At 45.4% G+C, this 14,995-nt stretch overlaps 1 protein-coding gene across 3 annotated transcripts in view; it reads left to right on the forward strand.

The window, feature by feature from the left end:
- Window positions 1-14,995, forward strand: part of LOC139155568 (platelet-derived growth factor subunit A-like) — a 76,750-nt gene that overhangs the window by 49,960 nt on the left and 11,795 nt on the right. For all 3 annotated transcript variants that reach the window (XM_070730754.1, XM_070730755.1, XM_070730753.1), the window contains exon 4: window positions 1,060-1,247. In XM_070730754.1, the coding sequence (XP_070586855.1) occupies window positions 1,060-1,247 (188 nt within the window). The remainder of the gene's footprint in view (window positions 1-1,059; window positions 1,248-14,995) is intronic.

A 14,995-nucleotide genomic window follows, 5' to 3' on the forward strand; every position in this document is an offset into this window, starting at 1 on the left:
TGCAACCTTCATCCCCAGAGGCTCCCTGGAAGCCAAAAACGCCCTCCCAGAGCCTCTGTACAAGCCAAAAATCAGCTGGCCTGCACATACATGGACGTTGAAGGCCCTTCTTGTAGGTCCCGCCAAGTGACATTGCCTAGTTGACGGGGCCTGGAGAAGGCTGACTCTGTGGGACCGAACTGGTCTCCAGGATTCATGTGGCACATTGTGGGGGGCAAGAGGCTGAATCTGTAAAGTGCTGTGAAAGCACTGTGAAGCGGTTTACAGTGGTACCTCTACCTAAGAATGCCTTTACTTACGAACTTTTCTAGATAAGAACCGGGTGTTCAAGATTTTTTTGCCTCTTTACAGGAACCATTTTCCACTTACAAACCTGAGCCTCTGAAACTGTAATTAGAAAAGGCAGGGAGAAACCTCAGTGGAGCCTCTCTAGGAATCTCCTGGGAGGAAACAGGGCCAGAAAAGGCAGGGAGAAACCTCCGTGGGGCCTCTCTAGGAATCTCCTAGGAGGAAACAGGACTGGAAAAAGCAGGGAGAAGCCTCCGTGGGGCCTCTCTAGGACTCTCCTGGGAGGAAACGGGGCTGGAAAAGGCAGGGAGAAGCCTCTGTGGGGCCTCTCTAGGACTCTCCTGAGAGGAAACAGGGCCGGAAAAGGCAGGGAGAAGACTCCGTGGGGCCTGTCTAGAAATCTCTTGGGAGGAAACAGGGCCGGAAATGGTGGGGTGAAGCCTCCAGAGTGTGGGGCCTCTCTAGGAATCTCCTGGGAGGAATCAGGGCCGGAAAAGGCAGGGAGAAGCCTCTGGTGGGGCCTCTCTAGAAATCTCCGGGGAGGAAACAGAGCCTCCACCCTCCCTGTTGTTTCCCAATCGCACACATCATTTGCTTTTACATTGATTCTTATAGAAAACATTGCTTTTTCTTAAAAACTCTTCTACTTAATAACCTGGTCATGGAACAAATTAGGTTCGTAAGTAGAAATACCACTGTATAAGTCTAAGGACTATTGCTATTCTTGAGTCCCAACTCCACCTCACGCTTCCCGTTTCGCCTTTCTTACAGAGGAAGCCATTCCTGCTGTCTGCAAGACGCGGACTGTGATCTACGAGATCCCTCGGAGTCAAATTGATCCGACTTCTGCCAACTTTCTCATATGGCCTCCCTGCGTGGAAGTGAAGCGGTGCACTGGATGTTGCAACACCAGCAGTGTGAAGTGCCAACCTTCGCGGATACACCACAGAAATGTCAAGGTGAGGAAAGACGGATGCGGTCTTATCGGGGCTGGGTATCAGTAATGGGCTGTTGGTTACATGGTCCGGTGCGCAGTCTCAGTAAGAAATTCCTGGATGTGCACACATCTGCATGTCCCCATTGTGCCCACAGGTGAAATTTGGCTTTTGCGCATGAAATCTTCGTGCAAGTGAAATTTTGGCAATGTTCGCCAATTTTTTGTTTCCGCGCATGTCGGAAGCAAAATTATCGGCAAAAATCGCCGAAATCTCACCCGCGCGCACATCCTCACACAAAATTTTGCTTGTTGTGCATGCGGAGAAGCCAAATCTCACACCGACGGGCAAAGCACGCACCCGCGATAGCCTCGGGGGGCTCGCCAGTAGCACCGAAGATGAGCAACCCTCTACTGCTGTCATTGATCTCCTTTGAAAATAATATCCAGAGTACCAACCATTCACATTTTCAACTTTGGCAGCTGATGGGAAATTATTTAATATGTACATGAAACCGCTGGGTGAGATCATACAGGGGCATGGGGTGAAGTATCATCAATATGCAGATGATACCCAGCTTTACATCTCCACCCCTTGTCCAGTCAGTGAAGCAGTGGAAGTGATGTGCTGGTGTCTGGAGGCTGTTGGGGTCTGGATGGGTGTCAACAGACTCAAACTCAACCTGGATAAGATGGAGTGGCTGTGGGTTCTGCCTCCCAAGAACAATTCCATCTGTCTGTCCATAACCCTGGGGGGGGGGAACTATTGACCCCCTTGGAGAGGGTCCGCAACCTGGGCGGTCTCCTTGATCCACAGCTTACATTAGAGAACCATCTTTCAGCTGTGACGAAGGGGACGTTTGCCCAGGTTCGCCTGGTGCACCAGTTGCGACCCTACCTGGACTGGGACTCACTGCTCACAGTCACTCATGCCCTCATCACCTCGAGGCTCGACTACTGTAACGCTCTCTACATGGGGCTACCTTTGAAAAGTGTTCGGAAACTTCAGATCGTGCAGAATGCAGCTGCAAGAGCTATCATGGGCTTTCCTAAATTTGCCCGTGTTACTCCAACACTCCGCAGTCTGCATTGGTTGCTGATTGGTTTCTGGTCACAATTCAAAGTGTTGGTTACGACCTATAAAGCCCTTCATGGCATCGGACCAGAATATCTCCGGGACCACCTTCTGCCGCACGAATCCCAGCGACCGGTTAGGTCCCACAGAGTTGGCCTTCTCCGGGTCCCGTTGACTAAACAATGTTGTTTGGTGGGACCCAGGGGAAGAGCCTTCTCTGTGGCGGCCCCGACCCTCTGGAACTAACTCCCCCTGGATATCAGAGTTGCTCCCACCCTCCTTGCCTTTCGTAAGCTCCTCAAAACCCACCTCTGTCGTCAGGCATGGGGGAATTGAGATATTCCCTTCCCCCTAGGCTTATAGAATTTATACATGGTATGTTTGTATGTATGATTGGTTCTTGAAATTGGGGTTTTTTAGATTATTTTTAATATTAGATTTGTTTACATTGTCTTTTTATTGTTGTTAGCCGCCCCGAGTCTGCGGAGAGGGGCGGCATACAAATCTGATTAATAAATAAATATAAATAAATAAATAAATTCCCAGCTAGGCAAGAAGGAGGCGTCAAGCAAGGAACTAGCTTTGAATCTTTGCACAGCTGCAAGAGGTGTGAACCTGAAAATCCCCTCCAAGTTTTCATGAAACCTTATCTTGTTGTTCCCAAAGAAGCCAAGTGTCATGTGTTGGCATGCAAGACCATTAATTAATTAATTGAGTTCCCTAAAACTCCATGGGGTAAATTAGAAAAAACCCCGGCACTCCCATCGAATCCCAGCAAAATTGCAGTTTTTTATTTCGCAAATGCAATTGTTCTATCTAACGTGCTCAAAAAAAAAAAAAAGGCAATTGGGAGGCAACTTTTGGCCGACCCATGGAACATAAGAACATAAGAAGAGCCCTGCTGAATGGGGCCAAAGGCCATCAAGTCCAGCATTCTGTGGCCCACAGTGGCCCACGAATTGTCCACGGGGATCTTGAGCAGAAAGAGAAGGCAAGACCCTCCCTTTCCCTTGACCCCCAACAAATGGTAACCAAGGGAACCCTGCCTGCCTCAACCAACATAGAGGCGGCACTTTGACATCCGTTTCAATGAGGGAGGCAGGGAGGGAGGGAAGGAAGGAAGGAAGGAAGGACCCTCCCTTTCCCTTGACCCCCAGCAAATGGTACTCAAGGGAATCTTGCCTGCCTCAATCAACATAGAGGCGGCACTTGGACATCCGTTTCAATACCACCAATATCCTTGGCATCCATGAATCTGTCTAATCCTGCCTTGGAGCTATCAAGGCTGACAGCTGTCACGACCTCTTCTGGAAGGGAATCCCATAAACCAAGGACCCTGTGGGTGAAGAAATATTTCCCTTTATTTGTCCTCACTTTCATACCTATGTCCTAGTATTGAGTGATAGAGAAAAGAATTCTTCTCTATCCACGTTTTCTATCCCGTGCATGATTTTATACCCTTCGATCAAGTCACCCCTTAAACGTCATCTTTCAAGGCTGAAGAAACCAAGGCGTTGCAACCTGGTTTCATAAGAGAGATGCTCCATTTCCTTGATCATTCCTGTTGCCCCTTTTTTGCACCTTTTCCAGTTCCATTATATCCTTCTTGAGGTCCGGTGACCAGAATTGTACACAGTAACCCAAATGTGGTCTCACCATCAATTATGGAGTGTACCATAATCTTTTTTTTTTTTGGGGGGGGGGTCACCCTTAGCCCTGATTTCTGGGTGTCACAGCATCATAATCTGTGTGCTTTCATCTTTTTTCCTGCGCCGGCGCTTTTGTGTTGTGTGAGTTACAAGCAGGAGGGCTAAACAAAGAAACACCTTAAACACACAACCTGGGAGGGAGATAAGGGAGCTATTGTGTGCTTGAGCGGCCAGTTCTGATTTCCTTGAGGTCAACCACATTTTGAATTCTTTTTAAGACTCTTTTTTCCTTTCTTGGTGGTTCCTATTCGTTGGGAACCAGCTGCCGCTGTCATTTTTGCTGGGTGGTATTCTGTCGGGCTCTCTGGTAGACTCCTCCCAAAAATTCACAGGTACAAATTTCAGACACACACACGTTTGAAAAAATTCAAAACAATGTTCTTTATAATGAAAATTCACTTAAACTAAGCCCTCTTTTGGTATAGCAAAGAGCACTCGTCTCCAAACAAACTGGTAATTTCTACAAGTCCCTTATCAGTCCTGTGATACTTAGCTTGCAGCTGTGAGGCAATTCACAGTCCTTCTTCTTTCACAAAGTGAAACACCCTTTGCTCTGGTTTAGTTTCAAAGCGGGGAAAAATCAGCACACAAAAGGTCCATGTCAGTAAAGCAGGCACGAAACACAACGATCAGATAATCCTCCACAATGGCCAAACCCACAGGCTGCTATTTATAGCAGCCTCACTAATGACCCCAGCCCCACCCAACCACAGGTGGCCTCGTTTTCTTTGATAATAATCTCTCAGTTGTTGTTGCCTATGCATCGCTCTCCGCATGCGTGGCTGTATCATTAACTCTTGTTCTGAATCCAAGGAGGAGCTAGATAATTGATCTCCTTCTGAGCTGTCTGCCCCACTCTCCTCCTCCCTGTCACTCATGTCTTCTTGGTCAGAGGAGCCTTCAGCAGCAGATTCCACCGGGGGATGGCAAAACAGGCCTGCAGCATGTGGATGTCTCCCCCACATCCACAGTCCTTGGGGCAGGAGCTGGGCCAGAGCTAATCACAACAGGTGGAATTCAAATAAAAGTGTTTGGTGGAAGGCAGATGGAAAGAACCCCTTCGGATGCTTGTTTCTGGGAATAAGTGAAGAAGGAGGTTGTGCAGATTAATTGTGCATGCATGTGTGTGTGTGTTTGTGTGTGTGTTACGTATTTGAGGTGGTGTTTTGCACCTCCTGGAGTTAGTTATAACCCTGGATGCGTAGGAAGACTGAACAGCAGGAGAGAAACACCTGATGAAGTCCTTCTTACAGACTCCCACAAACCTTGCTGTGAAAAAATAACATGACTCAGGGGATATCTTGAATTTTTTTAAAAAAAAATCCTGCTTTGCCAGCTGTCCTTAATTAAATATTATCTATGCTAAATTGGGTTTTGGATCAGGGAAACCATGGGGCGTGAGGATCAGGGTAAACGTGCCGGATATACAGTGATACCTCGTCTTATGAACTTATTTGGTTCCGGGACGAGGTTCGTAAGGTGAAAAGTACGTAAGATGAAACAATGTTTCCCACAGGAATCAATGGAAAAGCGATTAATGCGTGCAAGCCCAAAATTCACCCCTTTTGCCAGCCGAAGCGCCCGTTTTTGTACTGCTGGGATTCCCCTGAGGCTCCCCTCCATGGAAAACCCCACCTCCAGACTTCCGTGTTTTTTCACTGCTGGGATTTCGCTGAGGCTCCCCTCGCTGGGAAACCCCACCTCTGGACTTCCGTTGCCAGCGAAGCACCCATTTTTGCACTGCTGGGATTCCCCTGCTGGGATTACCCTGCAGCATTCCAAAAACACAGAAGTCCGGAAATGGGGTTTCCCATGGAGGGGAGCCTCAGGGGAATCCCGGCAGCACAAAAACGGGCACTTCACTGGCAACGGAAATCCGGAGATGGGGTTTCCCAGTGAGGGGAGCCTTCAACTGTCAACAGAAGTCCAGAGGTGGGGTTTCCCAGTGGTGGCAGCTTGGGTTTGTAAGGTGAAAATAGTTCGGAAGAAGAGGCAAAAAATTCTTAAACCCTGGGTTCGTATCTCGAAAAGTTCGTATGACGAGGGGTTCGTAAGACGAGGTATCACTGTACCAGGGAAAGGTAAAGAGAGAGAAAGAGGAAGTAGAAAAGGGAAGGGATTGGAGTAGAGAAAGAGTGGAGAGAAGTAGGAGGTGTAGAGAAGGAGTAAGAAGATAGAAGGAGGAGATGAAGAGAGAGGAAGGGGAATGAAGGAAAACAGACTGATTAATAGGAGTGGAAAATAGGCGCCAAAGAAGACATTGATCTTTGACTGATTGAACCAAAATGTATAAATATTTAAAACTCATTTATGCCGCCAGGCTTTGAGGCCATTAGTTCCTTGCCCTCTGGACGATGAATGTGTGAATGAAAGTTGATCGAATGGGAGTGACTGTTTTTTTATGGTTTTGGGGTTTTTAAAAGATTTTTTAGATTTTATATTTAATTAATTGGATTTAGGATGTCATGCATTGTTTTATTATATGTTATGAGCCGCCCCGAGTCCTCGGAGAGGGGCAGCATAAAAGTCCAAATAATAATAATAATAATAATAATAATAATAATAATAATAATAATAATATATTAGATTTGCATGCCGCCCCTCTCCGAAGACTCAGGGCGGCTCACAACAATAATAAACAGTATACAGTAAACAAATCTAATATTTAAAAAAGAGATATCTAAAAACCCATTATATAGAACCGTACAACAAGCATACCATACATAAAACTATATAAGCCTGGGGGGAAAGTTTCAATTCCCCCATGCCTGGCGGTAGAAGTGGGTCTTAAGCAATTTACGAAAGACAAGGAGGGTGGGGGAAGTTCTAATCTCTGGGGGGAGTTGTTTCCAGAGGGCCGGGGCTGCCACAGAGAAGGCTCTTCCCCTGGGGCCTGCCAGACGACATTGTTTAGTCAACGGGACCTGGAGAAGACCAACTCTGTGGGACCTTATCGGCCACTGGGATTCGTGCGACAGAAGGCGGTCTTGGAGATATTCTGGTCCGATGCCATGTAGGGCTTTATAGCTCATTACCAACACTTTGAATTGTGACCGGAAACATATAATAATAATAATAATAATAATAATAATAATAATAATAATAATAATAATAATAGAGAAGCATTGACTTAAGGTGTCCAGTTGGGATAGCAGATGCCGAAGAGAGTCACCGCCTGAATTAATTCATCGGCAGCTGTCTTCGTCTGTCCAAGAATTCCCAGACAACTTCTGGCTTGATAGCTGTAAAATGGGAAAGACAATTTTTAACCAAGCTGGTTGAAGACCTTGAGAACATCCAATGGAATTTATATGTTTTCCCCTCAAGTCTCCCTTTGAGTAGTAGGCTGCTTTGATGTTGTAGCAATGGTGGGACATTTTTGGAGGACCTTTGCTCTATGGTTGCAAATAGCTCTTTAGAAAATAGCTTGGGGTCAGGGAGCTGAGTGCATATTTTGCAGGAAAGGATTCCACAGTCCATCTTGAGGTCTTCAGAGAGGGCTGGGAGATGTGTCTGAAACCCTCAAGAATGTCTGCTATTCATGGTTGATCAAGCTGGACCAGATAAACCTATAGTTAGCTTGTTGCAAAGCATCTTCTTGTGTTCTTTGCTTGTCTGTCTCTCGTCTGGTTGTCTGTGGATAAGAACCTAAGAAGAGCTCTGCTGAATTGGGCCAAAGCCCATCGAGTCCAGCATTCTGTATCCTACAGTGGCCCACCAATTGTCCATGGGGATCTTGAGCAGAAAGAGAAGGCAAAACCATCCCTTTCCCTTGACCCCCAACAAATGGGACCCAAGGGAATCCTGTCTGCCTCCACCAACATAGGGGCGGCACTTGGACATCCATTTAAATAACCAACTTGGCATCCTTGAATCTGTCTAATCCTGCCTTGAAGCTATCAAGGCTGACAGCTATCATGGCCTTTTCTGGAAGTGAAATCCATCAACCAAGGACTCTCTGGGTGAAGAAATATTTCCGTTGATTTGTCCTCACTTTCTTACCTATGAGCTTTATGAGGGCCCCCTCGTCCTGGTATTGTGTGATAAAGAATTTTTCTCTATCCACCTTTTCTACCCCATGCACGATTTTATACACTTCGATCAAGTCACCCCTTAAACGCCGTCTTTCAAGGCTGAAGAGACCAAGGCATTGCAATCTGGTTTCATAAGAGAGATGCTCCATTTCATTGATCATCCTTGTTGCCCGTTTTTACACCTTTTCTAGATTCTGACCAGGACTGGCTACAGCAGAGGCAGATGGGAGATTTCTGTTCATCATGAGAGGGGAAGCGATATTTTTCTAAGAAAAGAGTCCTTGGTGGTTCTCCTTGGCGCTATGTTTTTGGAAGCAAACTTCTGAAAAGTGACACCGGTTACTCTAAGTCACGCCTGAAAAATAATAACAATAGCATGCTTCAAAGGTCTTGAGAAAAATCCTCCCATGGCTTAATGTTAATTAAAAAAGGAGAAGTTAAATGACAGTGGTGTGTTCTTCGTCAGAGTTGTGACCTTTCTGTGACACCAGTGGCTTCCCGAAGAAAATCCATGTTTCTTCCTTGGGTGACTTCAACGCTCTTTCTCCTCATTCTTTGATATAATTAATTGTTTCACATGCTCTTTGGAATTCCAGTGTTGGGGAGTATGAATGGGGCCTGTGTCCCATAATCCTGAAGATTCTCTTTTGTGGTTCATGCAGAAAGTGGTCAAGGGTTCTTCTTTTTGCTTCTTCTCAGAAGAGAGTGAAAAGCTTGCCTTGTTCTATTTCCACCGTGTCAAGTTTAAGTTGAAAACCTTCTCATTTAATTTTATATCCGGAAGTGGAAGGCTCTCTGTTTCTTTGTTTGGTTTTATTGACAAGATTGGGGGGGGGGAGGGGGAGAGACAATTGGTCAGTCCTCAGTGGACTTCCAGAAAGTTAGGAAGCCTTTAAGTTGAGAAGAAAAGCTGTGAGGCCAAAGGAAGAGATGGAAGTCTTCAGGCTTGACATCCAAAGCAAAAGTTTCTAATACCTGTATTCCATCAGATGAGGGGGGGGGGAGGAGGAGAAGTTGAAGTAGTAGTAGTAGTAGTGGTGGTGGTGGTGATAGAAGAAGAAGAAGGAGAAGGAGAAGGAGTTGGAGGAGAAGGAGGAGGAGGAGAAGAAGAAGTTGGAGGAGAAGGAAGAGGAGGAGAAGAAGGAGAAGATGAAGTTGAAGTTGTTGGCGGAGAAGGAAGAGAAGAAGAAGGAAGAGGAGGAGAAGAAGAAGAAGGAGAAGTTGAAGTTGAAGTTGTTGGAGGAGAAGAAAGAGAAGAAGAAGGAAGAGTAGAAGGAGAAGAAGGAGAAGGAGAAGAAGTTGAAGTTGTTGGAGGAGGAGGAGGAGGAGGAGGAGGAGAAGTTGAAGTTGTTGAAGGAGAAGGAAGAGAAGAAGAAGGAAGAGGAGAAGGAGGAGAATTTGAAGTTGAAGTTGTTGAAGGAAGGGGAGGAGGGAGTCAGTGCTCTCTGAGCTTGGTTGTTTTGTTCTAAACCTTTTATGACCTAACTAGGCTACATCATCCGTGCTAGAAAGGATTGGGATTTGAGGAGAGGAAGAGGAGGAGGAGAAGACAAAGAGGGAGGAAGAAGAGCAATAGGAAGAGAAAGAGAAAAGGGAAGAACATTCTTTTTTCCCTTCTTTTTCTCTCTGGGACCAGGAGAATGGCGAGTAGGGGAAGGTTGAGAAATACAGATTTAGCCAATTTTGAGACCCAGACTCTTAAGTGTGAAAATCCAATCTAGATTGAAAAACAGAATTCACGCAATCCTCCCAAACATACACAGAGTCATCTCTTGTCTAAATCAATGCAACCTTTTTTTGGGGTGTGGGTGTGTGTGTGACTTGGACCAGCCGAATGGAAATGCTTTTATTCTCTTAAGATTTTAAGTGGGCAATTTGTGGCTGTGGCTTTTGGTGTTATTTTGAGGAACTTGTTATTCTTCGGTTTTGTTGCTTGTGCTTTGAGCCTCTGCCCTGCTTTCATCTGGAACTTCTGAACCAACGCTAGACGAAGTGATTCATCTCAAGAATCCTTTTTAAGGTCTCTTCACCTTTCTAGGGACGCCAGATGGTTTACATTTTAACCTCCCCTGGAATAACACTTGTAGGACTGTTGACTGTTGTCCAGCTAAGGACGTCGAACAGCATTAATTCAAGGACAGGGGATGTAAAGGGGATATTGCACCACAAAACCAAGAGATGGAGGATGGTGGCAACCACGTTGGATGGGATCATAGAATCATGGGGCTTAAAGAGATCTTGGAGGTCTTCCAAGGCAGGAGTCCTTATGCCATCCTGGACAACTGGTTGTCTACTCTTTTCTAGAAAACCTTCCAGGATGGAGCATCCACAACTCCAGGGTGGAAGCTGTTCCATTGATTAAGCATTCTCACTGTTCGGGAATTCCTCCCTGTTTTCACAGTTTGGATGTCTCTCTAATGAGTTTCCACCTATTACTTCTTGTCCTGCCCTTGGGGCTATGGAGGATAACTCAGTTTATTTGTTAGTGGAGTAGTCACCACCTCCTCCTTCTCCTTCTCTTCCTCCCTCCCTCCTCCTCCTTGTTAAGGTTTTGACAGATGCCCTGATTAAATATATCTTGAGCCAAGTTTCAGAAAGAATCCAGACTATAAATGCTTTTATAAGTTGACCCTCCTCCTCCTCCGTGGTGCAGTGGTTAGAGTAGAGTACTGCAAACTACTTCTGCAGATCACCGGCTGTCAGCAGTTTGGCAGATCAAATCTCAGTAGGCTCCAGGTTGACTCAGCCTTCCGTCCTTCCGAGGTCGGTAAAATGAGGACCCAGATTGTTGTGGGCAATAGGCTTACTCTCTATAATCTGCTTAGAGAGGGCTGTAAAGCACTGGGAAGCGATGTATAAATCTAAATGCTAGTCTAAATACCATTCTCCTTCTCCTTTCCTCCTTCCTCCTTCATCTCCTCCTCCTCCTCCTCCCCTCTTCCTCCTCCTCCTTCTCCTCTTCTTAGAAACATAGAAACATAGAAGACTGACAGCAGAAAAAGACCTCATGGTCCATCTAGTCTGCCCTTATACTATTTCCTGTATTTTATCTTAGGATGGATATATGTTTATCCCAGGCATGTTTAAATTCAGTGACTGTGGATTTACCAACCACGTCTGCTGGAAGTTTGTTCCAAGGATCTACTACTCTTTCAGTGAAATAATATTTTCTCATGTTGCTTTTGATCTTTCCCCCAACTAACTTCAGATTGTGTCCCCTTGTTCTTGTGTTCACTTTCCTATTAAAAACACTTCCCTCCTGAACCTTATTTAACCCTTTAACGTATTTAAATGTTTCGATCATGTCCCCACTTTTCCTTCTGTCCTCCAGACTCTACAGATTGAGTTCATTCAGTCTTTCCTGATACGTTTTATACTTAAGACCTTCCACCATTCTTCCTCCTCTTCCTCCTCTATCTGATATACGCCTAGATCTCCTAGTTCTCCATTAAGCATTCCTTGGCAATAAAGATCTTAGCAGCTAAATGAATGACTACTCTCTATTTATCCAACGGTCTTTGAGTAACAGGATCCCTCTTACCGTTTTCCCCCTCCAGCACAGGATTCCAACGCTCTCTTTGGCCCTGCTTTTTTGAGAGGAGGGACGAATGCTGCAAATCCCTCTGCTTCTCCAAACATCTCCACCGGTCCATGCCTTTCTCCCCAAAATGTAACCCAAGCGTCCTTTCTCGAGATGCATTGGGCAAACGAGCTGGGCTGCTCAGCTGTTCCTTTTGTGGCTCTCTGGCTTTGTGTTGTCTATTTAAACCCCAACAGAATGCCAAAACTTTGGCCCTCTGACCCCTGCCAACCTTTCGGAATAGCTGAGTTCATTGGACTCTCATTCCCATCGTGCTGTGGTTAATCCGCTCTAGCAAGAAAATACCTTTGCAAAGGAGGGCAGGCCAATTCTAAAAGGTCCTGGCTTAGTAAGTAGGGGGAGATCTAGTTTCTTGGGAAGAAGGACACGTTGCAGCATCCAAAGCCCCCCCCCCAGCTATGGGAATTCTCAGGAAGGGTTGCACAGCTAAGGAAAAGATTGAGGGATCCTAAGATGCAGCATCCCAAGAAGAAAAAGACCTCACCTACAAAAATATATTGATAAAATTGAACGGGTCCAAAGACGGGCTACAAAAATGGTGGAAGGTCTTAAGCATAAAACGTATCAGGAAAGACTTCATGAACTCCATCTGTATAGTCTGGAGGACAGAAGGAAAAGGGGGGGACATGATTGAAACATTTAAATATATTAAAAAGTTAAATAAGGTTCAGGAGGGAAGTCTTTTTAATAGGAAAGCAAACACAAGGATAAGGGGGCACAATCTGAGGTTAGTTGGGGGAAAGATCAGAAGCAACATGAGAAAATATTAATTTACTGAAAGAGGAGTAGATGCTTGGAACAAACTTCCAGCAGACGTTGTGGGTAAATCCACCAGGAACTGAATTTAAACATGCCTGGGATAAACATAGATCCATCCTAAGATAAAATACAGGAAATGGCAGGTGCCACAGGTGGTACGCGGAGCCATTTATGCTGGCAGGCGAGCTGTTGTCCTAGCTCAGATCCAAGATGTACTTGCAGACTGAATATGTATAACATTCTCTTTGCCGCTTGCTTTCTGGACCCCCATTCAAGCATGTTTCCCTATATAATACATTTGGAATACTGTTATAGTGGTTATTGAAACGGATGTCCACGTGCCACTTCTATGTTAGTTGAGGCAGGCAGGGTTCCCTTGGGTACCATTGGTTGGGGGTCCAGGGAAAGGGAGGGTCTTCCTTCTCTTTCTGCTCAAGATCCCCATGGATAATTGGGGGGGGCGCTATGTGACACAGAATGCTGGACTCGATGGGCTTTGGCCCGATTCAGCATGGCTCCTCTTATGTTCCTTCCTTCCTTCCTTCCTTCCTTCCTTCCTTCCTTCCTTCCTTCCTTCCTTCCTTCCTTCCTTCCCTCCCTCCCTGCCTCCCTCATTGAAACGGATGTCCAAGTGCCGCCTCTATGTTGGTTGAGGCAGGTAGGATTCCCTTGGGTACCATTTGTTGGGGGTTGAGGGAAAGGGAGGGTCTTGCCTTCTCTTTCTGCTCAAGATCCCCATGGACAATTGGTGGGCAACTGTGGGCCACAGAATGCTGGACTGGATGGGCTTTGGCCTGATTAAGCAGGGCTCTTCTTGTGTTCTTACGAGAGTTGGTCAATCTTGCGAAGAAAAAAAATGTGGGCATTAAAACCTCATTGGATTGCAACTTGTTTTGAGTGTGGCCTCCTTCCAGGTGGATTGACTGCCTCACTGAACCTGCGATGATGGAGTGAACGTGTTCCATTTTGCATCAGACAATCTCGTCTGGTGCGAAAGTGTTTTATTATCTCTGCGGTTCTGTCTGGATCTTGGTTGGCCAAGGTCTTGGTCTGTGTTTTTTGTTGTAAATGAGACAACTTAGTCATTCTTTGATGTCGGATGACTCAGAGTGGCACTAGACTCTGACAGGGAAAATAGGTGAAATGGCGTCAAAGTTTGACTGACAGGTCAGTCATTCTAACCAAATCGGTCTGCCCCAAAATTACCAGTTTGGATAGGGATGCAAATAGCAATAGGGTTTTTTATTTATTTGTTTGTTTTGTCAAGTACATATTGGTGGAATACAAAGATATAATAATAATATTCATATACATGATACTAGTAAAAAAGAAACATTAGGACAGGGGATGGAAGGCATACTGGTGCACTTATGCACGCCCCTTACTGACCTCTTAGGAATCGGAGAGGTCAACAGTGGATAGAGAGGTCAACACTTAGACTTATATACCACTTCACAGTCCTTTACAGCCATCTCTAAGTGGTTTACGAAATCAGCATATCACCCCCAACAATCTAACTGTGAGAGGCATCTTGGAGTCCTAGTGGACGACCATTTAAATATCAGCCAGCTGTGTGCAGCAGCTGCCGAAAAACCCAACACAGTTCTAGGCTGCATTAAGAGAGGGATAGAACCCAAGATCATGTGAAGTGTTAATACCACTTCATAAGGCCTTGGTAAGGCCACATTACTGCATTTGGTTTTGGTCACCATGATGTTGAGATTTTTAGACTCTAGAAAGAGTGCAGAGAAGAGCAAAAAAGAGGATTGGGGGACATATGAAGAACGGTTGCAGGAACTGGGTATGTCTAGTTTAATGAAAAGAAGGACCAGGGGAGACATGATAGCAGTCTTCCAATATCTCAGGGGTTGCCACAAAGAAGAGGGAGTCAAGCTATTCTCCTAAGCACCTGAGGGTAGAACAAGAAGCAATGAGGGGAAACTAAACAAGGAGAGAAGCAACTTAGAACTAAGGAGAAATTTTGTGACAGAACAATTAATCAGTGGAACAGCTCGCCTCCAGAAGCTGCAAATGTTTCAACATTGGAGGTTTTTAAGAAGATGTTGGATAACCACTTGTCTGAAGTGGTGTAGGGTTGGACTAGAAGACCTCCAAGGTCCATTCCAATTCTGTTGTTGTTGGCATGATGATGATGATTGTTGTTGCTGTTATTTTACTGACTTCAAAGGGATGCTGAGCCAACCTTCAGCTGGTCAGAATTCAACTCTTGGCAGTTTGGAAATTCTGCAATTCTGCATTCTATCCATTGCACCACTATGGAACTCTTTTGTGTTCTTGGTGGTCAACAGGGCAAGCTCTTATGCCCTTAGAGAAGTTGGTTTCTCAACAGTTGCAAAACATCTGGATGAACTTCCAGTTTGAGTTCTCTAGGGAAATGACTTCTCTTTGAGATGGCTAGAATGGGTGACTTTTAATTACTTCTCCAATCTGTCTTTGGAGGCTGCTATGGTTTGTTAATCATCTTCAGCTTCTGTCTGCAAGGCCAATTATGAGACAAATATTGCCACAACAGAGTGGGTGTCATCCTGGCCTTCAGTATTGTGTAATTCTATAAGGATGTACAAAGATGAAAAG

Source organism: Erythrolamprus reginae, unplaced genomic scaffold (assembly GCF_031021105.1).
Source record: "Erythrolamprus reginae isolate rEryReg1 unplaced genomic scaffold, rEryReg1.hap1 H_3, whole genome shotgun sequence".
Lineage (NCBI taxonomy): Eukaryota > Metazoa > Chordata > Lepidosauria > Squamata > Dipsadidae > Erythrolamprus > Erythrolamprus reginae.